This window comes from Coturnix japonica, chromosome 14 (assembly GCF_001577835.2).
Source record: "Coturnix japonica isolate 7356 chromosome 14, Coturnix japonica 2.1, whole genome shotgun sequence".
NCBI classification, from domain to species: domain Eukaryota; kingdom Metazoa; phylum Chordata; class Aves; order Galliformes; family Phasianidae; genus Coturnix; species Coturnix japonica.
The window spans coordinates 12,719,525-12,746,733 of NC_029529.1; the positions used below are offsets into that span (position 1 = coordinate 12,719,525).

The 27,209-nt window shown below is 44.0% G+C and overlaps 1 protein-coding gene across 3 annotated transcripts in view; it reads right to left on the reverse strand.

Annotated features, from left to right (window-relative positions):
* DNAH3 (dynein axonemal heavy chain 3) overlaps positions 1-27,209 on the reverse strand; it is a 47,979-nt gene that overhangs the window by 6,861 nt on the left and 13,909 nt on the right. For all 3 annotated transcript variants that reach the window (XM_032447622.1, XM_015877459.2, XM_032447621.1), the window contains exons 21-54: positions 27,024-27,140; positions 25,992-26,171; positions 25,592-25,728; positions 24,718-24,919; positions 23,775-23,867; positions 23,366-23,476; positions 23,000-23,114; positions 22,157-22,355; positions 20,914-21,022; positions 20,502-20,615; positions 20,154-20,330; positions 19,380-19,471; positions 18,746-18,965; positions 17,868-18,002; positions 16,679-16,790; positions 15,891-16,132; positions 15,179-15,279; positions 14,995-15,100; positions 14,078-14,207; positions 13,391-13,618; positions 12,965-13,068; positions 11,942-12,236; positions 11,331-11,510; positions 10,272-10,395; positions 10,036-10,192; positions 9,047-9,190; positions 7,760-8,426; positions 7,487-7,652; positions 6,966-7,182; positions 5,873-6,055; positions 4,901-5,099; positions 1,953-4,094; positions 839-1,064; positions 276-520 (exon numbers count right to left, since the gene is read on the reverse strand). In XM_032447622.1, coding sequence (XP_032303513.1) covers positions 276-520; positions 839-1,064; positions 1,953-4,094; positions 4,901-5,099; positions 5,873-6,055; positions 6,966-7,182; positions 7,487-7,652; positions 7,760-8,426; positions 9,047-9,190; positions 10,036-10,192; positions 10,272-10,395; positions 11,331-11,510; positions 11,942-12,236; positions 12,965-13,068; positions 13,391-13,618; positions 14,078-14,207; positions 14,995-15,100; positions 15,179-15,279; positions 15,891-16,132; positions 16,679-16,790; positions 17,868-18,002; positions 18,746-18,965; positions 19,380-19,471; positions 20,154-20,330; positions 20,502-20,615; positions 20,914-21,022; positions 22,157-22,355; positions 23,000-23,114; positions 23,366-23,476; positions 23,775-23,867; positions 24,718-24,919; positions 25,592-25,728; positions 25,992-26,171; positions 27,024-27,140 — 7,969 coding nt within the window. The remainder of the gene's footprint in view (positions 1-275; positions 521-838; positions 1,065-1,952; positions 4,095-4,900; positions 5,100-5,872; positions 6,056-6,965; positions 7,183-7,486; positions 7,653-7,759; positions 8,427-9,046; positions 9,191-10,035; positions 10,193-10,271; positions 10,396-11,330; positions 11,511-11,941; positions 12,237-12,964; positions 13,069-13,390; positions 13,619-14,077; positions 14,208-14,994; positions 15,101-15,178; positions 15,280-15,890; positions 16,133-16,678; positions 16,791-17,867; positions 18,003-18,745; positions 18,966-19,379; positions 19,472-20,153; positions 20,331-20,501; positions 20,616-20,913; positions 21,023-22,156; positions 22,356-22,999; positions 23,115-23,365; positions 23,477-23,774; positions 23,868-24,717; positions 24,920-25,591; positions 25,729-25,991; positions 26,172-27,023; positions 27,141-27,209) is intronic.

The following is a 27,209-nucleotide window of genomic DNA, read 5'->3' on the forward strand; positions in this document are numbered from 1 at the left end:
TAAACTAATTTAGTCAGCTACAATTTAATGCAAATACTGTATGATATATTGACACAATGGATACTTTCTAACCCTCCCCCAGGGTAACACAGGAGCTTCAAGAGTAACTTTGCTTGAACAAGAATCACTGATAGCAGCTTATAAACCTCATTATGCTCAGCACAGGTTGCACTCCTGCAACACTGCTGACAACAATCCTGCTTTTTAATAATAAATAATGCATTTCAAAACTACTGACCTTTGAGAAACAATATGGAAAATAATTGGAACCTTACCCAATGGGCCAAAGTTTCTCCTTTCCTGCACAACAGCGTGAAAAAAGCAAAGACCAAACAACAATTTTTGCCACATTTCTGGCTTTTGGCAGCTGTTAAAGAACGTGGCATCAGAGATGGGGTCGTTGAGGTACGACCGAAGGAGGTTTGCTCTGACCCCTTTGGGAGGTTCATTGGTCATTTTGATGCCATTCTGGAGGATGCTGACAGGAAATTCTGTGGACGGATAACTGGTCAACCACAGCCTGCAAAGAGATCCAGAAGCTCATTATTCAAAAGCCACCAACCAAGACATCTCCCCAGTATTGATTTTCAGCAAACTAAGGGGTTTGTGACTTGTTTAGCTATAATGATACCATCTATGTTTGCTATAAATGCAGCATAAAGAAGAGTATATCAAACAGGTAGGAACGATGACATCCCAGTTAGGTATCTTTATCACTGCACATCAAACAATATGACTGTTATAAGAGGCTGTTGACACAGAATAAACTTCATCTCTCTTTGCAGCTGCCTTCAGCAAACAGGAAATACTGAAACAAAAGGAACAAAATGTAATTTACCGGAACTTATCATTGGTGCTCTCGGGCACTATCACCTCCTCGCAGATTTTCTCCAAAGCAGGCATCCAGCTGGTTGCAAGGTGGCAGTTCTGCAGCACCACCCAGCTCCCTGCAGTGACTGCCTGGTGGATCATGTTGGCTGCTATCGGGCCCTGACCTTGTCCAAGCGAAACAGTCTGGATGTTTGCACCTCCCATGCCAACATCGTCAGCAAATTTGAGCAAACCTACGACGGCAAGTTGTGCACATGCAAAGACAAAGTATTAGAAAGTAGAGCCGTGTTACACTCACTGTTTTTATAAAGGAACAAGTATTAAAGGGGTAAAGGCCAACAGGAAAAAAAAAAAAAGAAACAGAAAAACAAGCCAACACCTCAACAACCCACAGGCAGCACCCAATGCTACATCAGCACTGCTTTCCTCAGAGATGTGCTGAAATTCAGGTGCACAAAGAAACACTACAAAATTCACTGGCAGCCAGGCTAAATGCTCAGCCTCCTCCTCAGCCTCGAGTGCTCAGCTCCAGACCGCACTACTCTGCCATGGGTACAATTGGATATGGGGTTGAGCTGTGAGCTGGACCTTCAGCTATGGGCTGTATCTCTTTGCTGTTCAATCAGTCCTGGAAATCCTTCCTTATAGTACAGCTGATATTACAATCCTCCGGGCAGAAAACCAGGTTTAAAAATAAATGGGGTGGTTTTTTCTTAAAGGCCATTTAACAGATGTGCTTTTAACGTAGTCATATGTACCATTTACTCAGTAATAGAATGAGGACACTTTCAGAAGGGGAAAACTTCCAGACTCACACTGGAGGAGCTGCAGTGTAAGCATGAATGATGAACTGGTGCGGATGTTAAGAAATTCTGGACTCCTGAACTGCTGCTCACAGACCCAGACATCGTATCACTATTTCCTTCACCCCGCTCCAGCAATGATACTCTCATTTTACATATACAGACAGATGTAAACACCTTCTGTTTTATCACCACTGTGTTATGCTTTACGAACATATAAAGGCCAGGTTGAGCAGCCTATGCTATAAACAGTTTAATCACACTCAGTGTCATTTAATTAGACAAAGAAAAAAAAGGTGTTTTCAGTATCAGTCTCACCTGCCATGGGGTCAGCACCTGGTGATAACACAAAAATCAAAGGGGCACAACAATTGGAATCACCGTAGCTTTGTCCAAGATCAAAAGTAGGCGGCTCAATAAACGTTCTCCCCATGTTTTCTACAATGAACTGCTGCACTGCTGGAACTATTTTGTCAGGTCTCAGGCACCTGAGGATCACCAAACGATCCAACCCCGTCACTGTGTTCCACGCATCTGGGAAATTTTCTTTGTGGGGTCTTACAGAGTCGTAGATTCGTTTCCACTCTGAAAAGTTCTCTCTTACATGTTCCATCAGCCCCTGAAGGTTTGTCAGACAAGATGCACGCACGAGCTCTGCCCAGGATTTGTCAGAGAGCCAGTCTGGAGCTGGGTTGGGATGAGGATTGTCAAGAGCAACTCCTCCTGTCAGTAGGAAACGCCAAACTTCATCATCTATTTGGCCTCTCCCCTTCATTATGCCCACTGTCAGGAGGAGGGAGAATAGCAGCTTATCCTTCTCAAACAGTGAGCGACAGACATTGTTATAGATGCTTGCTGTGAAATGTTCTATTATGTTTTCAATCCTCTCTTCCAGATCTTCACCCTTCTTGCTTTTAGCAATGGACTGAACATACAAGTTAATGAACCAAGTCAGTGAATACTGGTACATGGGTTCAATGTTTGCCAGATCAGAGATGCAGAAGAAGACAACAGCTGAATGAACAGCAACCGGCTTATACCCAACTCGAGTAGAATCTATTTGCATTTCAGTTGCTGAGGCAACTTTTTGCTTTTCAGAGATTTCTTCAGATAACGTTTTGGACGACGACAGAATATTAATTGCTGTTTCATCTTCTAAGATGTTTCCTTCTGACTTGGAAAGAACTTCCAGGATTTTATCTTCTATTTCTTTTAACTGTTTTTTGTTAGCTGCACTTTCTATAATCAGTTTGTTTTTCTTTTCTTCCAGTTCAGGCTTTTCCTCTGCAGCTACAATTCCAAGAAGCTGGTCCTGAAGACCCAACGGTGTAATCATGAAGTTGAGCAGACAAACCTTAACAGCCACTTCAGGAAGATAATGAGGATTCCTTAAGCGAGTTGTTATGTAAAACCTGAAATCTCTTGAATATTCCAGTATATTTTCCCCTAATTTCATGTATTCTACTCCTTGTTGTTTGAACGTTAGCTTTAGTAAGATGGGTTCTATGAAAGCATCTAATTCTTCTCCAATATTTTCCAGCAGGACAGGCGTTCCAAGCTGAATAGCATTTTCTAACGTCCTAACATAATGTGTGTCAGATAATTTGATAACCGACAGCTTGTTGGCTTTCTCCATGTTCTTCACCCATCTGTTAGCTTGCCTTTGAGGGTCTATCATTAAAGCCCACCTCCTTGAGTTAGAAACAATTATGCCATTGTCAATGGAAAAGGAATCAACTGGCAGCCCAGCGATCTGCCACGCACGGATTTTGACTGGATCCCCTAATGTGTTGCTTAAGCTAAAATCACCGGAGCACGGGATGTTCTTCTCATTGCACAGAACTTGCCATTGCTGTTGGCACTGTAAGCGGTAGTCTACAGTAAAGGCTCCCAGGTAAGCCACAGTTCCTGAAGATAACAACACATCTCCTGTAAGGTCTACATACCGGATTCTCAGTAACCGTGCAGCTTCTGTCCACCTGTCTTTCTCTCCACCGAGACCACTGATGAGCTGTTCAGCTCTCACAATCTTTTGTGAGCAGAGGTCAATATTATTTTCCAAATCTCTCTTCCGGTTATTCATGCTTTCAAAATCATCATTCAAAGCTTGGAGGCGATCGACAACCTCCTTAAGTTCTGCTTGCTTTTCTTTTAGCTTCTCCATTTGAACATCCAGCAACTCCTCAGCAGTTTTCAAACGTTCACGTTTCGGGGCAACCACTTTTGCAACGCGGTCATAGACCTCCATGGCTCGCACCCACTTACAGAGTCCTTCACAGGCCGATGAGACATTTTTAATGACAGCTGGCTGAAAATCCGGGTGATCAATAAACCTGTCTCTAATGACCTTCATTACAGCTGGAGGAATATGATCCTTGTCATATGTCTTCAAGCTCTCCAGAAATTTCAGGTCTCCAAGAAGTTTTCTAGAGGACCCCCAGTAATCTTCTATCATTTTACCTGCATTGCACATAACATGAAAGTCAGGCCTAAGTCACACACACTCAAACTGAAAAAAAAAAGAATACTTGAAACTTAGGAGGAACCAACAATATCATGACTTTGAAGCCTGATTTTACTACACAAGCACAGTCAATTCTTTTGTGAAAATCCTCTCCTGAAGAAATTCAAACAGGAACCTCAGTATCACAAACACCCACTGGATTTATTAATTACATGTTAATTCTACCCCAACAAGGGAACCAATTGTACAGTCTTTCTTACTGTAGTTTATTAGACAAATCAACACCTATAAGAAGGCACTACATCCTAATCTAGACAAGACAATTTTGGATGAAAAACAAATTTATAGAACTCTTATTTCTGCTATTAAGGGCTGAAATGTGGGGACACGAAGTAAAGCTATTTCTTGTCCTGCCTTGTAAATCCTGTGCAGTCTCACAATAGTAACATGAGAAAGAAAGGGTTTGTTAGAATGGTAACCTATGGCAGGAGGGATTCTGCCTCCCAGGATACCCGGTGCTGTTTTGCAGCAGGGATTACAGGGGAATGGTGCAGCAGACCACCAGCTCCCAGAGCCCCTCAAGGTGATGGTAACCACAAGACTGGGTCAAAGCTTCGTGCCCTCTGGGATCACACCTACAAAGCTTATGCAGCAGCCAAGCAAGTGCAATATGCTGTAACAGCAAAGCAAGGCTGATCTCAGTAGCTGAGAGCTTAAGTCATCGCTAACAAAAACACGCTCCACCAGTGCAATACACAGCACCCAACCATTACTAGGGCAGGGAGAACAAACACTTCATTACCACTCCCATTTGGATCAGGCTTCCTCTCTGGTTTAGCCCCCTTCATGACACAGATGCTCTCCATGACAAGCTTAACAGGCCCTGGTGGATTCTGCATGGACTTCACAAGAGAAATATCTGAAGGATTCAGGGTATCAAGAGCTGCAAGTGCTGCCTCCAAAGCCGGCATGGCCTCCGCAAGGTCTCCTTCGCATTCATCCTGTCAAGACATTGGGGAGATGCCTGTAGCTCCACAGAACACTCTCTGCCTGGAAGTATCTAATAATAAGTCTCCACAGCACTGGGATTCTTGGAGAGGAAACTACTTTGGTCTGCACAGCTTGAAGAGGAAAGGTTTGTAGAGAACTAGGAAATTCCATAAGCTCAACCCAGAGCTGAGAATGCCAGACCAGCTTTCAAGCTCAAAGTGTCTCCCTGGTTGTTTGGGGAGAATTACAACAGGTTAGATACGCTTGCTCTTAATTTAAGAGTGCTGATTAGGTAGAAAGTATATACCGTGTGGCTTAAATTCTTGCTCACATACCCAGATAGAGGTAATTACCTATCACTGGCCTTTCCAACTAGCTCCAAAAACACACTGAGGAATCCTGCAGCTTCCCACTGTAAATTCTGTGCTATGATATCTGGCTGCATCAGCATCTCTTGGGTTATGCCCAGCAGGGCTCCACGCAGCTCTGTGACACATCAGCTCACCTAACCCCAAGGAAACCATCTGTGGGCCTGGCACCTGCCTAACCCCAGTACTCCATCTGCTGAAAAGCAGAATACGTTACTACAGGAATAAAAGCTATGGATCTTTTGGGATGCAAACCAACAAGGGAAGGGTTGCAGGCACCACGAGACAGTCGCACACTGAGCAGCCAAAATTTACCTTCTTTATATCAGGAACATCTCGTTCACCTTATTAACACATCAGAATACAAACTTACAGGGAAGGATGCTGAAAACCAACCACTCTCCAGGCTGAAGTACCTTAATAGCTTTTGCAGCAGCTGCTGCTTCGTTGGCCTCCTTTTCATCTGCTGACACAATTTCCTTCTTTGCATCTACTTCAGCTGTTTCTTTTTCAATCCGGACCATCATTTTCTCTGTTTCTGCAGAAGTCTGAATCAGTTCAGGCTGAAGAGCAGTCAGTTCTTTCTGCATTTCCGCAACCTGATGAACAGGAAATCAAGAGGAAATCCTCGTAAACATCTGCACACACTTCATGCTCTTGATGTCTTAGGGAGAAAGATGAGAAGACATCAACACAAGTGAAAAGGGGACACAAGACCTTGAATAATTGTTAGAACAGTTCTCTGACCTATTTTTACTAAGAGCCGTTTTATTGAAAGGAACAGAATTTTTAAAGAGAGTGTTTGTAATCATCCGTGATCCCTCCTTTATGATCCACTTAATTTCAATCATGAAAAACATGATCAGTTGTATTTTTTTCCTTCACTGTCAGTTTCAGTTTACGGAACCCCAAATAATCCTTTGCTACACAGGTGAAAAACTGAATCCGAAAGAAACCAGGACTGTAACACAGACTTAGAGGACTTAGAGACATCAACGGCTCTGTACTAGATGTTCTTTGTCAGCACAAGTGCCTGGAAGCTCCACTACTTTGCACTGGGACGCTCAGGCCCTGGATTTGATGTGTGAAAGGGGGACTTGTTCACATGGACCCTGATCAATCTCCCACTGGGAACTGATTGGGGAATCAATGCTTGCCAAGGATTTACAATGTTCTTGAACTTCCTCCTGTTTTACAAAGGGTAACAGATGCTAAGCAATAGTTTTTATAGACAAGGTTTTCACAAAATAAGCGTTTTTTTCCCTTTAACACTCAATGAGTACCATCAGCTTCACGTAGCTTTCTATTAAGTGTTATTATCTGAAATTAAAATGACTAAGAAGTAATCTCACTTTTTTGGATGGCTTTCTAGAGAAAATTATCAATAGCATCCTGAATGCAGCGAAGAAGGAATTTCATCAGCTTTGGTTTTGGAAGCTTGATTCCACTTACAACAGACCTGTTAAAGTACGTGCATACCACACGTTCAGTGCTTTCACTCAGACTTACTTGTGAAGATGCAAAGTCAAGCTTTTGAAGTCCTGTAAGATAACGATTTCTCATTGTGTCAACTTCTTGCCTTTTGCTAATCAGCAGAGTTTTAAAGGTAAGAATCAGCTCTAGGTACGATGTTGGCGTTACGTAGTTGTGCCTCCGCAGTGTGCTGTAATAGCTGACGGAGAGCTCTCTCACAGTTTCTTGGAAATATTTGCACATTGACACAACCCTGGGGAAAAAGTTTCTGCGTTACTGTGTAAATATAATCTCTCTTTACATCAATTAACAATAAGGAAATTACTTCAAGTCTATGAAGTCATATCAGTGTTAGTGAAGGCAAAATTGCTTTTCCCTACTACAAGAAACATTTTAGACTTCTTCCAAAGAACATGGCCTGATATGTATGTCCAGATGCCTTTGACTTGCTCTGTCATCAAAGAGGTGGCTTAGCTTAGTTCACTTATATGGTCATGTAGGTCTGACAAGGGGGAGGTAAACATTTGCATCACATTTCTTGACAAATGAACTCATACTCTTTTCTAATGTCATCTTCAAGCTCAACATCCTCCAAAAACTTGTTAGCAACCATCTCCAAAGCATCTGCAGGCCAGGTTTGGAACCAGTCGATGGTGCAGCAGTTTATCAGCGATGGGAACATCCGTAGTCGATTCCGAAACGCGTCACCAATAGGACTCATTGCTAGAAAAATATGAAAACACAACAAGAACACCACAAAAAATATCTAACTGTCTCTGCAGCTAGGAAGCAGGAAAAGCATTCTGGGAAATAATGCATTATATACAGACCTAAGACGATATGCAAACTTTTCTTCATCCTTTCAATAAAGAAATTGTACATAGCAAGTGGAGTAGCTTCGACTTTCTCATTCGCCATCCTTGCTGCACTTTGCATTTTCTCAACAATATCAGCCTTCTCATCAGCAGCAAAGATATTAGGCACATCACCAGTATTTAAAAGCATGTTGATATCTTCTATAAATGCTTCATCCTTTATTTGACTATCACAGAACAAAAAGGAAACGTTCTTGTTAGCAACACCAGCCCTCAGCATGACTCGTTTAACATCTTCTTTCCATTCATTGACTCCATAGGACTTTGTAATTTCAATTTGAAAGAGTTCAAATGCGTTCATGTGGGTGGCCAGCTTGGTAGCGCTTTGTCGACCACTTCCACCAATGCCCACCAACAAAAGGTGTCCGTTATCCTGTTTCAGTACCCTGCATATCCTTGAGATATGCTCAATAGCAAATTTGAACATGACTAAGGGCATTGGTGCCCTGCTGGTGTTGTTGTACTCCTCCAGGTAGGTTTCCATCACAGATGTCAGTTGCTCCAAGTCTGTGATTTCATCGTATGCTTTTGTGCTACTGTCAGGCTCCAGATAGTCCCCAAAGAAAAGGCTGCGGATGTGATCATCAGTGACCTCGCCAGTGGGTGAGAGATGACCCAGCACCTGCACGAATAAACACACGATTCAGACTATTGGAGAATTACTTTCATTTAAACAAGGATTATTCCTATCTATATAATAATAATATTGTGGGAAGCACCATTTTCCAGCTATTTTGCTTATCATCTTAGTGCAGAAGAAAAAAAGAAAAAGAAACAAAGACGAAAGAAAAATAAAAAGAAGTGAGAGTGGAAGGGGGGGGTGGGGGGCGAAACAGAAAAGCTTCCTGAGCAGCAATTTGCTGTAAGCAGACATGCAAGTTCCTGCCATGCACACCTCACACGGCAACTGTGCTGTGAAAAGCAGGAAGAGTTGCCAGAAAGCTTCCCAGAAAAGCACCTGCTACCATACATACTTGGTATGTTAAGTTGGAGCACAAGTGAACAGTGAAAGACAGTTATCCCACACAGTCCTCTGTACCAAAGCAGAATCCTTTTGTAGTTCTGGATGATGCAGGTATGAAGCTTCCACAAGAGCACATATAATACATAACACAAGCAGGACAAAATCCAAACTTCACAAATGCATCGACATACATCATTCAAAACATATCCAGTACTAATGCGATCTCAGTGTCCAAATGCTTCTGAAACACTTGAGTCTAGGATGTTGTTGAAAAATACCTTATCCAGGTCCTGCTTGAAGCTATCTGTCGTTGTCTGTTTTACCATCTGAAAGAATACCTCCCTGTCCTCCTCATCAATTAAGCGATCATAGAAAACTCGGTACACCTCGTGAACCCAAAGGCGGATCAGTTTGTCTTCACTCTGAAAAAGGTACGTACAAAAATACAGGTAAATATTGCTCAGGCAGGATGAGTTAGAAGCATCCATCTGGGCCCTGCTATATTTTGTACTAAGCTCTGTGGGAATCTCTCAGTTTCCAGCCATTCGGCATGCAGCCCAGCACCTGTTCTCTTGACAAGCTTCCTTAAACAGCAATCTGTGACTCCTCTGTCTGTGCATTTTTCTCAGCCGTATCAAATCTCCCCACTCCAGTACATAAAGAACAGATGTTTCTAGACACTGCCTCCAGCCCCAGCCCTGCCCAAACTCTGCCACTGGCCAAGACATCCCCTGAGTAGCTGGTGGGCTTCTTGTTCTATTTGTGCACCAAACACATTAGTCCAGTAGAAATACGACTTCTAATATTCCTAGAATTCCCAAGCAATATTGCTGAAAATTGAAAAAAAAGCGAAAGTATGAAAATCCTCCACACCTGTCACTACACTTCTGTAGTATTTGGCCCAAGTTCTGGACAAACCTATTGCCTTGTTCACAGGCAAGCTCATCGACTTTTAAAAGAAACACCGAGTCTTCACATGCTTCTTTCTGCGGTAGATTTTGTTTGTGAAAGCACAAGAGGTGGGATGGCCCGAGGTACAGGCTGTATCAGATTGGCTTTGGACCCGTGGAAAGAACATCAGCAAAAATTACAGCTGCTTCCCTCCATCAGAAACAGAAAATACCCAGCAGGGCACTCAACGGCAATATCCACTGTAAATGCACGTCAAATGAATTCACAGTTGACGTATTTGAGACATTCCCTTTGTAATATTGTAATTTACTTTCCCCATTGTTCTTTCCTACAGCAACACAATGGAACTACTTACTTGCAGATGGGTGTGTGGACAGAGCAGCACTCCTTTAACAACCCGGGAAAAATCTCGGAGATTAAAGACATAATGGGATTTTGAAGGAGTTGGGAGGAAATTCTCAACTGCCATCTTGTAAATCGTCATTGTAGCTTGGACCATCATCTTACTGAGCCTGAAGAAGGTAAAGAGAGACAACATAAGATCCGCAGATAAAACGTGACAAAGGTGGTACAGGAAATGCACCAAATTACCTCAGAAAGACGGACTCAAAGCCTTTGCTAAAGTGCCAATCAGCAACTGCACTAAAAATCCTGGTGAGAATGTCATCTTCAAAAGAACAGATGGACACGATGTTCAAGTGCCGTGTGAAGCGCCCTGTAACATGCAGAAGAACACGCAGAGGGATCTAGGATCATCCAGGTACTTTCCTGCCTCCCCTCAGCGTCTGGCTGGGATCCACTCACACAGATTCGCATCTGGCTGCAGCTCCAAATTCTGTTTCTGCCTAATTTCTGCCCCAGCGGTGACACCAAAGGAGTACAAACTGGTTCATATTTTATGTCAATATTCCTCCTTAAATTGACTGCTTTTAATAAGGAAACCACAAATCACCATCACAAGACGGCCACTATCACCCGCATTGGTACAGCACAGTAAAACTCCACAAAAGCAATGACCACCTTCTCAGATTCCACCTAAAACTACACAGAACTCGCACTACTAAACTATACAAATCCAGCAGCGCCATAATAGTTACTTTAATAGATCCTCCTCAGATCGCATACAGGTACACCTGCACTGGAATCTTTATATGGAGGCTAAGTGGTTATAATGATGTAGCTGTAGCTATAGTTAGGCTTTCCATCAGAACATATAACCTTCCTTACAGTGACTTGGCAGGCAACGCTGATTTTTGAGCAACATGCCCGTAAGTAAATGCAGGCAGCGTGTCCCAGCAGCAGGAGATGGGATTTCAGGTGAGAATTGGTGGAGTAGCCGAAGAGACCCATCAGGAAGATTTGTTCACTTTCCAAAAAGTGAAAAGTGGGAAAAGTGCCAGTTCCTCAACATTTACTGTCACTTCATCATCCATTTCCTAACATTGATTGAATTCACCCTGGTAAAAGTACAGTTCTGACCCTGAGCACACAAACTTCATTTTGGAGCAATCCAAACGATAGACAAACATAAAGTGTGTCGTCAGCAAAATGAAACCTGCCTCTTAACTTCAATTACATAACTCTCCATCGCGATATACCTTATTCCTCCTGCACACGCAGACTTTGTGTCGCCCTTGGTAGATTTCCTACCTGTAATATCGTTCCTGCCTCCCCCAGGAGGGCCCATAGCTGACAGAAGCAGCACGTCTACGATACGAATCTTGGATGCATCTTTCCGGTCATACCAGTGACCGTGATCAACCCACTGCCTGAGAAGCTCGATGGGCGGCTGTGCTCCATACACCTCCTTGGCCGGCATGTTCAGGTCATCTGTGGAAGGGAGAGGTAGGAAGGAAAAACCTCCCAATGTTTAGGAATGTTTTTTTTTTTGAAGCTAAGAATAAAAAAAAAAACAATGGAAACAGAGGTAGAAAAAAGGTTGATATTTTTCTTTTCATTTCACATTAACACCAGAATCAAATGACATTATCCTTTATAGGCATTATGTTGCTGGTTTTAGTGTGGTTGGTGATTTTATATTGCATTACGTTGCAAACACACATAAAATGAGACAGTAAATGGTTCCAAAGAGGAGCGCACTCCATCAACTGGAAACCTTTCAGCAGGGGGCAGTGCAAACCTTCCCTTGGACGCCTGCAAAGAACAAGGAGCTCTGAGGCAATCTAAACGTCTCTGTGAGTTACTTCCTGGGCCGAAAGCCAGAAGTTAAATGACATAAACACATGAGAAACTTGTCTTACCTACAAATATCACAGCCTTTTTCCCTGAAGGAGGCCCAAATAATCCTTTCCTTCTCCTGTCCAGCTTGGACATGATGATGTCCTGGGTTTGGTTAGCCGAGGTTCTTGCAGAGAAGTTGACGAAAACTGGGATATATGTTTCTTTGGGAAGTTTCAGCAGAAAACTGTTTGTTATGGCTGATTTTCCAGTGCCAGTGGGACCCACAAAAAGCAAAGGGATGTCGTGCTCCACGTATGTTTTCAGGAAGAACATCTGTCTGGCAGTCTCCACTGTTGGGATGATCAGCTCCGACACCTGTTACATAGGAAAGTAAAACGACTCATGAAGATCCAGCTCCTAATATTACACCCACGTGAATACTTCCATGCAGCTACAAGAAGCTTGTAGCATAAATGTGTGTCAATGAAATTCTCCTCTCTGAAACCCAGGCTACAGTGAGATCCTGCCAGACAGCGCAGATGGCATCACTTCTGCAGCAATTACTCAGTAAACAGCCCGGACAGCACTTACCTGCACTTACCTGTTGCATGGCTCATCAACACCTTATGAAGCCTGAAAAGAAAACTGCATGGCTTAATTCTGTCCCCTGCTGTGCAAACGGAAAGGGACAGTGCTGCCAGAACTTCTCTCTAACAAAAGCTGAACAAACACCCATTATCTTGAATTTACACCTGCAGAACAGGCACTTTTATACCAATCTCTGCCCTGCTACACTTCCGAAAGTTTGCAGATGCCATCAGGGTGAGTTGTGCCATTACATGTGGAAATTCAGGGGATTCAGGGCCCTCGGAACTGCCCGCTGTATTCCAAACAAGTACTGCCCTGCTTGCTTGGTTTCTCTGTTCAGTGCATACCGTACAGTGATACCAGTAACACCAGAACTAATACGCAGGGGCCTACAGTGATACAGTGCTGCAGTTGGAACATTAAACATAATAGGAGTTTGCAAAGGTAACTGATTTATACCTCGAAATCTTTTAACCAAATAATTGTTTTCTACAATGAAAGATATCGATGTAAACCTTAGCTCCTGCGGGGATAACTTGTTCTTCTTGTGTGATGGAATCTGTCCACAGGCTCCACTGCCCACTTCCACGCTTGTGAAAATAGAAGTCATAAACAGTCCCTGTTAATTACAAAAACAGAACATAGCAAAACCCACCAATTAGAATCAACTTCTATAACATCAGTGTGAGAATTCCGATGCAGAGTGATAATGAAGGCCTTTATATCTCAGGAGAGCCCCTCCTCCCCCCGCTGCCATCAGCACACAGCTGTCTCAGGTCAGATTCAGCCTCAGCATTGTGCCAATGAAGCCCACGAGCCGGAGGGCACCCAGCACGCAGTGCATAGCACAGGGCAGCTCTGCAGCACACCCAGCGCTCCGCTGAGCTGCCCAGCCGACTTCCTGCTTTATCAATAGCCAGGCGGGTGCAGTTACCAAGTACCTTTTTCCGGGAAGATGTTGTTTCTGGTAATCTTCACATTCTTAGGGCGCCCTTCCGTCCCCAGCAGCAAGTTACGGTAAAACACATCGAACTTCTTTCTGCTGTCTGCATCGATGGTCCCCCCAATCGTCCAAACCAAAGCAAAAAGGAAGAGCCCCTGCAGCCACAGGGTGATCTGCTGAGCAGACATGCTTTCCTTCCCCTCTTCTTCAGGTTGCTTTATTTCATCTAGAACAGACGTTTTCGAGTTAAATTCGAGTTAAACGCCAAGAACAACCATTGAACCCAACCCCAACCTATTTTTGCATTCTGAGACAAACTCAGAGCACCACGTGAGGACAACTTTGCCTGTATGAAGTGCTACAAATCATCAGATAGAAAGGAATGAGAAGAAGCTTTTACAATGGTCCATTTTATATTTCCTTCAGATGCCAACAGACAGCAAACAAAGCAGGTGGGAAATGCTCCCAAGGCCACGTACAGCTCTGTAACTACAGCAGCCCCCAGCTGAAAGCTCTGAATGCCAGCTGAAGCACTATGTAATTAACACCCATCTGTGAGGGAGGACTTGTGTCACAGCATCTGAAGCAGCAAGGAAATTCCTTCCACCTGATAACCTTCGTCTTGTTATGGAACAAAAGGTGGAAAAATAAAAGGAATAAAAAGATTGAGATTTAGGGTGCTTACCAAGCAGACAAGTATAGAGTCTCATAAAGCTGTAAGTCAGATGAAGAGAGGATGTTTGCACTACGGCTTTGCAGTTATAGTGAATGAAGTCTAAGCAGGGCTCAACCAGCCACATGAACAAGTTGTTGACCTGCCAGGAAATGGAAAATGGCTTTTAACAAGGCAGTAGTTGCCACACTTCCCACTGCCTCCAAGTCTCTGTCAGAAAAACACTAAACACCTGAAATCGTCCAAGTCAGCAGGAGGAAGATCAGGAAAGCCTCCCTGTCATTACCTGGTGGTGAAAACAAGCTGCTTCTGCCACACAAGTTTTCACCCTAAATTTTGTTACCCAGTTAGAAATCCCAGCAGCACAGCCACTGCTCAGCCCAGGGAGGCTGCTGGGGCAACAAAAAAAATTATTCCAATGTGTACAGAGAAAAGGGCCTCAACTTCCCTTGAAAAAGACTGGCCTCTACTGAGGACCCAGGCAGAGATACTGTGAGTATCCACAGCAGGAGTTCCTAAAGCACAGACTGGTACCTGTGGGAGTGCTGGAGCAGGCAGAATGGTGGGATCTGCTCAAGAGGGAAAACAGGAGAGGAATCATGACCTAGGCTCTTCTCGGGGCCTTTTATTCAGGGAGTTTCACTAAAGGGCCATCCTATCTGCTGGCTCAGAAAGAACTATTTTGTTTTGATGACCTACGAGGACTGTGTCAAAAAAGAACTTTCGCTGAACGCACTTCTCATGCCCTGATACATGACACTAATAATCATAAAACAATCTGCAAAAGCCCCTAAGAAACCTGGGGTGCTCAAAACTGTCATTACTTCAGCAGGTTTGATTCTGCATGCTTGCTTTCAAGACGGTAAACTGAGCATCACCTTGAAGTCAATCTGCTACCTGGGACCCTTGCCAATGAGCAATGCTCTCACCAGCTCTCGGTGATCTTCCTGCAGGTTTGGAGGCAACGTCAGAATGTAGGAATCCTTCAGCGGCTTCCAACCCAGTTGCTGTGGGTCCATATAGATCATGCCACACCTGGGAAGAAGGAACAGTTACGGCAGCAGAAGAGATGCCAAAGGTGGGACACTCCCTGTTAGAGGGCCTTCATGTTACCTGCTAACAGTTGCTGGAGACGCTTCCTCTAAGTCTGCAGCCTCAAAGATTAAGCTCATTTTTGAACTCATCTGAATTATTTCACCACTCATTAGGCACAGCTAGAAGGAAAACAGCAAGGAAATGTGACTTACTCATGTCAGTGTTAATCTACCAGCCAAAGCAATGCCTGTCACACATCGCCGCTCTACTTAGTTCTACTTAATGTCACTTCTCATTCACTCCTTTCTGTTCTCATAACACTTGCTGCCTTCTGACCTCACCTCAGTTTTTCCTGTAATGGTGTACAGAAGCAATACTGTATCTTTAAATACCCCTGTAAGGAAAAGCAGTTATGACCTGCAGCTTTTCTTTAGTTAATTTATTCACCAAATTAGTTACACAACTTCAGTGTTCAGTTCCAGAACTGAGTTTACTCTCAGTTTCCTGAAATGTTCAATAAACAAACCTCAGTTAGTAAAACCTCACTTCAATGAGATCAGAGCAAGATAAGGCTTCTAAGGAAGAACTAACATCTTGTGATTTTCTACTGACCTAAACCGTGGAGCCCAAGGAGAAAGCAATGCTTTTAAGCACATCAGCCTTTGGTTAGGCTTGCAGCATAGTACAGTTTTACTCTTTGACCACCATGGAAGCAAAATGCTACTACTACTGCAGTAAGGTACATACTCAAGTGTGGGACACCTGGCTCAAAGGAAGCTCAAAGGAATACCTTTTTATTGTCATCCAGCACAGTGTTCATGTTCTCTATCCAAACTGCGTCCACTGGGCCATCAAATACAATCCACTTTCGATCCTCTGTAGTAGAAGCTGCTTGTGCCCTGAAGGCGTGTGCAAGAACCCCATCTGTCCACTCATGGCTCACAGGATCAAAGCTGCCGTACAGTTGTCCCATGGTTATAGCTTTAGGATTAATAACTTTGTATTCAACAGCAAATTCATCCATTGATTTTGCTGTGTAGGAAGACAAACAGAGGAGCTTGAAAATGTGATAGGTTTGTTTTATTCAACATCCAAGAAAGAACATTTCAGAAGGTTCCTACTGCAGACATACAAGGCAAGAAAGAGAAGATGTCTGAAGTTAGGCATTAGTGAATAATCATTTACTTCTACAAGAAAAGCACAAGGCACTTTATGAAAAAGCACATTAAAAAGGAAAGAATAAAGCATTAAGAGATTTTGTATGTTTAAGGGGACTACTTACTATCTCCCCATCACAGCTTGCTTTGCATGTTTTGCAAGGGTATTAAGAACAAATACAATGCAAATAAAACGCATAGAAGTATGAGCGCATTACTGTGTTTTTTTACTCCAGTAAAAACAGACCAAACTATTTCCAGAACATATAGAAGACAAAATAGTTCAATGACCAGCAACTCCTTGATTGAGAAAACAGAACATAGGACGATTACCAACCTCAGTGTGTCTCTTCAAAGAAAAATACCATCAGGTGTAGAATCAATTTCATTTACCGACAAGTTTGGGGCTGGACCAAGTTACCTGCATTCAGATCCCCCAGGGCTCCAGCCAGCGCTTGGTATGCACACGTCTTCCCACCCAGAGGTTCTCCAACAATCATGAAGCCATGGCGCACCAGCATCATCTCGTAGACCTGCAGCAGAGACACGGCACTCAGCCTTAACATTGCTTAAAGGTACAAGTAACGTGTATGAAACCACAGGTACCAGTCCTGCACTCAGTCACAGCAGAAAGCAGCCAAACATCTGTGTTCCATTAAGGCACTAACCCACATCAGAGCACCATCCTATGATCATGGCAGTTCACAGCGATGTAATTTAAGCTCTCACCAGGCTCTGCTCATCATGGCCCAGTGCATAAAGCCTTCAGTGAAATGAATGGTCATCAGTGGGGAATGGAACTGCTGCTCTGAGGACCTGCCGAAGCAGCAGTCCCTCACGGCCGTCTTTGACCTGTAAGGGGGGGTGACCTCTCCAGTGCCCAGCAGATACTGACAGACCTCGCATCAAAGCCTTCCACCTAAACGCCTTCAAACAGAACCCTACAGAAGCCCTAAGCCGGTTTTGTTTAACCTCAGGTTAAGGCTGATATCTTAAATCCCTTACCAGTTAATACTGCCCCTGCTTAAATGAAAGATCAAGCATGGCTTGCAAAGCAATGTAAGCCAATTAACGTCCCCTAACGAACCAACCCCAGGCCTTACAGTTCTGCTCCCAACAGCATCAGGTTGCACTGCTCACACAGAAACAAGTTCAGCATTCTTTGCAAGGCCACCAACACAGCAGTGCACGGGGAACAGCAGGAACACAAACTGAAGGTAAAGCTCAGCCACAATGGGACACCCCAGCCCTTCCCAAGGAGACTGGGCAGATCTGGGACACAGCCTGCCTGCATCCTGGAGCTCTGTTTGCTGGGCAGCACTGTACTGACCATTAACAGCTTCAGCTCAGTGTTTTATCCTGAATCATCAGGCTCAAGCTCCAACTAATCAGCTCCTTCACAAACTCTGAATTCAAAACCCACTGTAAGCAAAACTGACAGTTATTCCATGGTTTTTCCTCAATAAATGCACACTGTCTGTAATACCAGTTAACGGATCACAGAGGCTATTATCTGTTGATTCATTCATGACACCAGAGAAGGGATGAAGACTGTTTCTCAGTCATTTGCTCTTACTGCCCTCCCAACCAGAAATAAATGTGAGAAGAACCTGAATAATTTTCCCAACGAACCACGGAACCGGCTGCAGATTCATTTTCTCAATATTTGCTGTCAGTGCCTGAGTAAAGAGCTCGTAGTCGGGTGTGGGAAGAACCACTCCTGGGAACAGGTCAGAGATGATGCTCTGTTCGGGAGAGACAAAACGAAATGTTATCTAAACCCACAGATTACAAAAAGGGAAAACTCCCAAAGTACCACAACCTGCAAGAAAAGCAACGCCTGCACAGGTAACTGGAGCTGGGGGGGAAATGTGTTCATAGCCTTATGTCCAGGCACATCAGTGTGTTCTGCAAGCACGAGAGAGGAGAGAGCCCTGCAATTCTCCTACACATGCAGATGCTGCAAAAGCAAGGTTAACCTTCTGCAAATGTGTCTCAAACTGTACCACAGGAAAGCAAAAGCTGTTGAACACATTCAGTTATTAAACAGAAGCTCTGTGTTCTGAGGTGCCAGAGACGATGGTGCTCACCCCTCTGCTTTTGGGTCTTTCTTTTATTAGCTGATCTGCAGCTTCGCACAGTCTTTATTTTGTATGAAGGCAGCAAATAAGCAACAACTTCCTTCTTTCACCCAACTTCAAATTTCCAACCGATTTATTCATCCACACCTTTCCTGCAGCACAAAGCTAGAATGCAAACTGCAAAAACAACGTTTCTGCTAATGAAGCAGCTCCTGCAGCAAGTTATAAACATGGCATAACTTCAGAGCTATCACTGCGTGTCTGCATTCCAGGACAGCACCCACGGATCCAAAGAGCACATCCAGGTCTGTGGACTGCAACAGCCAAATGCCAACACGGCAGCACCCGGAGCAGCTGCTCCTCATCAGGAAACGACCATAGAGAACCACGGCCACGTGACAGCTCACCTGAAACAGGGGCACGTCCTGTGCCAGGAACTTGGCGAGGTTCACGTCCATCAGCGCGCGCAGCAGCAGCACGCTCTCATTCTCATCTGGGTACTTGAGCTTCAAGTTTCCCGCTGCTGTCAGCACAGACTTAACAGCACGCATGCCGTAGTCGTAGTGGTGCTGAGACGAGAGCTGCTCCGAGCACAGGCGGTACGTGGCGACGATCTTCTGGGCAAGACTGTGGGAATTAAAACAGCACGTGGAGAAGGAAAACGTCTCACCATGCCACGAAAATAACTTCAGCATCAACATCACTGCAGTGACTGTGAATATGCAGACCCACCAACCAGGAATACTGGTAAGATGCCTTGGAAGCAGAAATGTACATTGTGATGGGCAAGAGAACGTGTGTGCCACTCAGCAATTCACCTAAGCAGCATTTGCAAGTGGTTCTGTGCAGAGATCTGTATATGTCAACATGAGGTGATAAATGAGGACTGGCAATAACGCTGGGGATCGAACGGTACCTTCTGGAGAAACCAAACAAGACGACCTTTCCAGAATGTTATGCTTTAAAGATACACACACACGTGCCTTACAGAGGAAGGATGTCTTTAGACTCAATCAAGGTGGAAAATTCAGCAAGCCTTACCTTCGAGAGTCCAAAAACCCCATGGAATAAAGTGAAATTTCTCCAATCAAAGAATAATCTGGTACCATCATGGCAACTGTTCGAAACAATGCCTAGAAGAAGAAAAGAATATTTAAGCTCACACTGCAGGATTTGGTAGTAAGCTGTGCTCATTTTGTAAGAATGGTATCTCTGTGGTTTGTGAATTTGTAACCATCATGTTATTTGTTCATTCCTTTAGGAATCATCTGAAATAAACAAGATTGCATTGGAATCATGACTAGAACTGCCATCTTACCTAGAGTTCCATGCTAAGCATTGTAGGAACAAACATTTAGAAAGAGTCGTAATTCTAAAGAACTATTAACAGACCAAAACAGAAGACATAATTCGCCTCTCTTTTCTAACAGACTTGCTATCACATGGCGTGGTTAACATCTTGCATGAGGTCACGTGAAGAACGTGTGCCAAGGCTGGAAGAAGAACCCCATCCGTCTCAGTTCCTCAGGAAGTTGCTATAATGAAATCAAATCGGGGTCTGGAACTCCAATTCATTGCATACCAGGAGCATTTCCATTCAGTAAATGCACAACTAAAGCTGCAAACTGTTATCAGGCTGACTGTGCAGAGACCTGTCTGTGCACTTTGTACAGCCCTGCGATTATACATGAACAGCACAGCAGAACAAGTTAAATCATTGTATTACTTGATTTCTGTCTTGCTTTTCTTATTGAAATAGATGAGAAGCTGCAAATTCTGTTTAATTTCTACAAGAAATCAGAATCCCGGGGTTACCTTCAGATTATCAGGCAGCTCAGCCCGGCCGGCATAGCCAGGATTCATTGTGATGAACACGGCGCAGGTGGGATTGAGAGAGATCTCAGTGCCTTCAAAGATGAACGTTTTGACTTTACGGACAATAGCTTGCTGTATGCTAAGTATTTGCTGGGCGACCACAGACAATACTTCAACCTAATAAGGCAGAGTGGATTGGAAAACATCAGAAGTACAAAGGTTTAGATATATTTCTATGGCAGTCTCCTGCAGTCCTCTGGGTGAGAGCTTCCCAACATGAGGCGTACCAACCTGAAACTTCTTGAGTCTCAAAACTCTCCATATTACTTGTCTGAGTTAAAAAATTACCTCAATCCGATTGAATTCATCAAAGCAGGCCCATGCCCCAGACTGTGCCAGACCTTTGAAGAACTTGCCCATCGCCTTGTAATCCAGACCATCCGAGCAGTTGAAGACCACACACTACAACAGAAGACAGAGACAGCACCTCTCAGGGTTAATACCAAGCCCACTATGAAATTCTTAGCATCTAAGCCAGGGAGGGATTATTACCAATTCTGGATGTCATACAATGTATACAATGTCACAATGATGTCATATAGACACAATCCTAAATGCCATGTTTTTACCAACTGCTTCTTTGAACAAAGTTTGAACTGGCAGAGAACAAACAATGCTTGATTAAGAACAGCACAGCAAGAAATACCTACAAATCCATACACAAACCAAAACCCAAACCAAACCAACTGCATTTCAGTACCTGTTTAGCTAGTGCTTTTGCCAGATCCTTAGTTGTTTCTGTTTTGCCCGTCCCAGCAGGTCCTTCTGGAGCACCACCAAGATTTAATTTCAAGGCACCCATTAATGTCCTACATGAAGAAGAGCACAGCCATTAGAAACAGTAATCATTAACGGCAACTCGTCTCTGAAGGACTGGACCATTGTCTTCCCACACAGGTTCCCTTGGCAGTGATTTATGTGTACTCTGCATTTTGACCTAGCAACCTGCTATCATCTCACAGCTGACTCCCAAAGCAGGAGCTTACAGTCACCCTCCTGGCCTGCAAGGAATGTTGAGGACTTTTATTACATGCACCCAGTCTGAATATCCTCAATTGCACGATCAAACATGCAGAACCACAGGGAAAGTGGCAGCGTTTGCATAAAGACGTGGTGCTCCCTGTGGCAATAACTTGAAGCTGGCTTTATGAACAACATCAGTCTTTAAAGAAGGCTGAAAAAGCACAAAGGTCGTTTCCCCAAATGTGGAACTGACCGTGCTTTCCAAGTGATATTCATACTAAAAACAACATCCCTGCTAACAGCGGAGTGACCTCTTCCTTTTACAGTCCATTCAAGGACTCAGCCACCAAAAGCAATTGCTAAGTCTGGATGAGCCTGCTTGCTCACTGCTTGCACTGCTTGCACTGCTTGCTCACTGCTTGCTCACTGCTTGCACTGCTTGCTCACTGCTTGCACTACTTGCACTACCTGCTGGAGATGACCTCTGTTTGCAGGCAACGCAGCAGGCCCACCACCTTTTCCCTACTGCTGTGCATGGCCGAACAGGGAGTGTTTGCTGGCCTAGGCAATAATGTCAGCATTTAGCTGCAGCTTGTATGTGACATTGAGCTAAAAACCGCTCTGTGCCCAAGTAACATTTTTACAACCTCTCTATATATTGGCCTGGAGGTAACTATCAAGAGGTCTCTTTAAATCTCAAAATCTAAAATCACCAGCTGAGATCACCACACCTCCAAGGTACACTGGAAGTGAAGACCCAAACACCCTTGGAGGATGAAGTATTTCCACTTCAGCCTTGTGCAAGCCAGCAGTGGAAGAGTCACCCCCCTACCAGCAGTCAGGCATCAGTGAACGGCTCTGTAGCTGCTCATCGTGTGCAGGCAGGCACAACTCACCTGTATGCCCAACTTTACAGGAATAAACTCACCAGTGCTACTGCACAGCTCTTCACATTTCCAGCACTAAACCACACAGCTCACCTGTAACACCGGTCTGTTAGCGGCGTTATAACCAGACGTGAAGAATTGCCCAGATATTCATATCCGTATTTGGCTTCTGTTGTAATCATTCGTACCATCACATCCTCCCCTTCCCAGTAGTATCTCAGCTGAGAAATCCACTGGAAGTCATTCAGGTCTGTGATTTTCTCTTCAACCAATTTTTCAACCACATCACGAGCTGCAGAGTAAAGGACAGATTGTTTTAAAAATCCAAACGCTTCTACTAGCTCTGTTTACTTAAAGCAGTGTGTAAGTAAAATAGCATCTCCTTACATACACATAAAGGTAAGGCAACATTCAGAGCAGCAGGACAAATTTCATGCCAGAAAGAAATCTCCAGCTGTTTTGTACAGGGACTCAGCTCCACCTGATCCAGATCCCAGCGCCAGCTCTAATGGAGGCAGAGCTGTGCACAGCCGAGCAACCTCCACCATGACGCAACAACTCAGTAAAGGCTGTTTTGCTCATTTCAAGCAGTGGAAATGCTGGCAAAGTGAGAGAATGCCGCCTGCTGCTCCCCAGCAGGAGTGTGAGCAGCTCCCCTCCCTTCACCCTGCTGCCATAAGAAATACAGAGGGCCATTGGGAGAGTGCTGAGACAGCTTACAGAGGCTGCTTCAGGTCCTTGAGCCCTTATCAGTGCTCCACTCTAGACACTACAACTGATTTCCATCTCCTGGGAATTAGCCAAAGAAAGTGATTACTTTCCTCTAACACATCTTCTGTCATGATCTGTTTGGTGGAGGAAGAACTGGAGCTGCCTCTCTCCAGCAGTTTACCAAAGTAGAGCAGCACTGCCCCATATGGAACAAGACATATTTACCGTGCACATCGATGACAGTAAGAGCTCCAAGAGTCAGCCGGGCTCCAGTGGACAGCTTTCCTCTCACCAAGTCAACAATGTCCCCAATCTGCCGATTGCTCTCCTCCAAGAAATCCTGTCATAGAAACAGAACGCAGGCATGTTTTATACAACAGTAACATCATTTCCTCCTGCAGAGCTGCTGAAGATGCAGAGTCAATGAGAGCAAGGCCCTGCTGTGATTGAACACAGAAGGAAACAGAAAATAATGCATGATGCAGGAATAAGCCGTTGTGTGTTCCTGACAGATCACATTCTTGGTTACACAGAGATTTTATTGATAAGCACTAAACTCCGATTAAGGCAACAGCAGAAGAAAATCCTTACTTGTAAGGTTCCTTTTGTTATAGCCTCAGATACGGCTTCTGTCCAGTAAATGGTTGAAACACAAATCACCACCTGCCCAGGCCACTGCAGCACCCAAGCTTTTCGAGGAACCTTAAACATAAAGATCCATTTCAAAGTCACGTAAACACACCTGACCACAGAACTGTAATAAGTATTTTCCCCAGTTTCTTTTGTCTAACACTGAAAATAAACGAGATCTTGCATGGAAAGTTTTGCTGCTTTTTCCTCAAGAACATGAGAACTAAAACTTCACGTGTACTACTGAACAAGCAGAGCTAGATTCCCCTTACCTTCAAACAGGCTGCCCTGGCTAAGAAGAATGGGATCAACATGTTCACATATGGCTGCTTGTGAAACTTATTTTGTGTTATAATCCAGGATCACTTACCTTGACGTATCCTCCTATGCCATCTTGAATAACTTGTCTTACACTGGCCAGCATCATTTCCTCAACTTGCAAAAGCCATTTTTCTACCATGCCCTTCAAGTAGGAAAAGCAATCAAGTCAATAAACATTCACTGATGATGTTCTTCTTAAAGAGCAAACCCTCAGAAATACATCAAATTCTAGTAGACTTTTCTCCCATTTAGGAGGAGAAAAGGTAGCCAGAGACTGTGCAGATTCTGACAGGCACTTCTGCAGCTGAACGCTGCCTTTAGGCAGGTTAATTGACTGACTGCAGAGAATCCAGCTGAATCAACACACAGGGCTACCCATACACGACAACTGCAGGTGCCAGCTGGCACAGTTTGATAAGCTCAGTCATCTTAACACAGGGTATTTAATTCCTGGAAGATTGAGGTGGCATACGGACCTCACAACATTCCCCCCCTCTCATTTCTTTTTGGTTACCATTCAGTAATTCACCTTCATATCTTCAGGTTGAGAACAAAGGGAAGGAGACAGAATCACCCCAGTTAGAAAAGACCCCTGAGACCTTCCAGTCCAACTACCCAGATACTTTTCAGAGCTTACAAATTTGAAGACTGCCACAAACAGTGGAATTGTGATGAACTGATTTCACCTCCAGCAATTTTGGAAGAACCTCACACTCAGAGCACGGCATTATGATTGTACAAATTGTCTTGTGAATTACCACTAGTTTTAGCAACAGCTGAGACTCCTGAGCAGTCTGTGTGCAAGAGGCAGGGAAGCACCCCGAGGAGTTTACCAGGCTGTTTCACTTCACTCCTTTTTGCAGGAATTCCTTTTGTTTTCTATCCCAACACACCCTTCATGATCTCATTCTACATGTTTTCAATTTAATTCCCCCAAAACACGGAACTTAGGCACAGCATACATTTGATACCACAGTAGGAAAAAGAATTACTTTTGCATTCTTGGGATAGAGTTTATCAATGAAAGGAACCACTTCCTTCTCCGAGCTGATCATGCCGAGAATCTCCAAATCCTCGGTGAACTCGAGCTGAGCAATTCCCTCAAAACACTTCTTCAGATGTGGCTGCACTCGAAGGGGATCCTTTGTTTCAGAGAGTATTTCCAGCAGCTCATCGTTAGACAGGAAAAAGAATCTGTCAGAAAAATACAGCTAATCAATGTGAACATTCCAGACACTAAAACTGTCATTAAACATACACTGTCTGCAAGACAAATTGTGTTCATTGCTGCTTATAATGTCAATACAACTGAGGAGAAATTATCTTGGACCCTTTCTTTTAAGTTATTGTTAACGTTATATAACTTATAACGGTTGTTTTGGTCAGAATTTCAGCACAAGTTTCCTTTCATGCAGTGGAGGAAGAAGATGGTTTCTCAAACCTGCGTAAAACTCTGGGAAGAGCAGATGCATCAGTGCAGCCAAAGACCCGCTAAAACACAGAACCGTGTGTTAGCCATACCTACTACACATCTCTGCACAGCCAAGGAAGGTAAGGCAGAGACAGAGCCCCACAACAGCCATGGCAAAGTAGCAGCTTGCCTCAGAAATGCCCTGTGAGAGACAAAGTGTTTCTAACCATTGCTGGAAGTGATGGCAGGCAGACTTCTTCCCACCTCCACCTGCCCCTGGCACTGCAAAATCAGCTCGAGCAGAGAAAAACTGGTGAAAGTCTGGAAAGAAGAACAGAGCTTTGTCTTCTGTTCCGTGGCACTGGGAGCCACACGTGCTTATGAAATGACCTGACAGCTCAGCAGAAATTGTTTGAAAGAGCCTACGGACCCTTAGGCCCAATTAATTAATTTACCTTGGGAAAAACAATCTCTTCTTTTCCAAGTAAAGATTCAATCCCTTTTGAATGTCTTCTAAGAGAGTGTTTGCTTCCAGCAGTCTGTCTAACATCTTGGGTTGCTCAGTTGCCACAAGCACCCTTGTGTCTTTCACCTGTATAAGAACAAATACAGGACAAATTGGTGAACATTCACTAAATGTTTGTACATTAAGATTTAAAATCAAAATACCACTGGAGCTCTACATCACTCCCAACACCCTCTAGGGAAATCTCAAAGCCCTTTTACTGCAACACCAGACTTCAGACCTTCCTGTGACCAGAAAGACAACTGTAAAACCCAGCAGGTTCATCTTAGCAGCAATATTGATGTTACTGGATACGCATAGCAACGCACACTGTAAATGTTAGCACTTACCGCTTGTGCCATGATGTCCTTCCAGTATACATCCACAACACCAAACTTCCTGCCTTCCTCTGGCATTTGAGCTATAATGTCTTCTGAACTAAAGATTGGTTCCAAATACATCCACGTCGCCTGACATTTCAACCAGTTATCTATAATACTTTGCATTAAATTCAGCTTTGCTTCCCAAGCCTGCATTGAAAACATTTAACACGTAAGACTTATGAGCAGCCACTCGAGAGTGTAGACTGATTATAAGAGTGACAGTAGATCTCAGGCGTGGTTTTTTGGGAGATGACTTTGGAAAAATGCTACTGGAGGAGCTTCCCCTGACAGACCCACTATAAGAGCCCTGCTGAAAAAAGCCTGAACATCCCGAGAGCGACACCGCACCATCACGGCAGGCCTCCACCCCACACACAGTCTGCTCAGCACCACCAGTCTGATGAAAGACTTCTCCCTTGGCAGCAGCTCCCAAGGGCCTTCTATGTCTGCTTCTCTTTAATTGATTAGGTCACAAGAAAAGTTCCCTGACTCAGATCTGGAGGAATATGGGGCTACGGTTCATGCTGCCAGTTTCTTCAAGGCAGTTTTCCTCACGGGAGTTATTTGGCTGATGCGGATCTGCAGCTCACAATCAAGTGAGAGGACACTGCATGTCTTAATGCAAAACATACCCACACCTGCAAAATAAACATGCAGGCCAAAGAAGCAAGAAGCCTTTCAAGTATTTGTACAAAGCTGCTTCTCAGTCGTGGGGAAGGGAAGCTGCATTTCTCCTGTTCTACGCTGCAGATTGTCACTGTCCTCATGGAGAGGGCACAGAGCACAACTTTAGCACTGGCAGAGGTTGTGGAGAAGACTACAGTTTCCTACAAGGCTTTGCACACCTTTGTCTGGAAACCATCAGTTCAGAGTTCTTGGAGAAAAATATGAATGAGATCCCTTCAAACTATACAACTTCTTATCATGCCAAAACACATGAAAGCACTTACAGAAACCATGTCATGACACACAAGCCCAACCAAAGCAGGTTTTTCTTACCCGGCATTCGGCTTCTATTGGTTTGATGAAGGGAGAGCCACACATCGTCTGAGTCTTAACAATGTGATCATCCAGTAAAAGCTGGATGTCATCAACTGCTGACAGGATGCTGTGGTTCTGTAAACACATTTTAAGGTAACTACAGCTGCTCCTTTTCACTGCTTCTCAACCTCATGCTCATTCAGC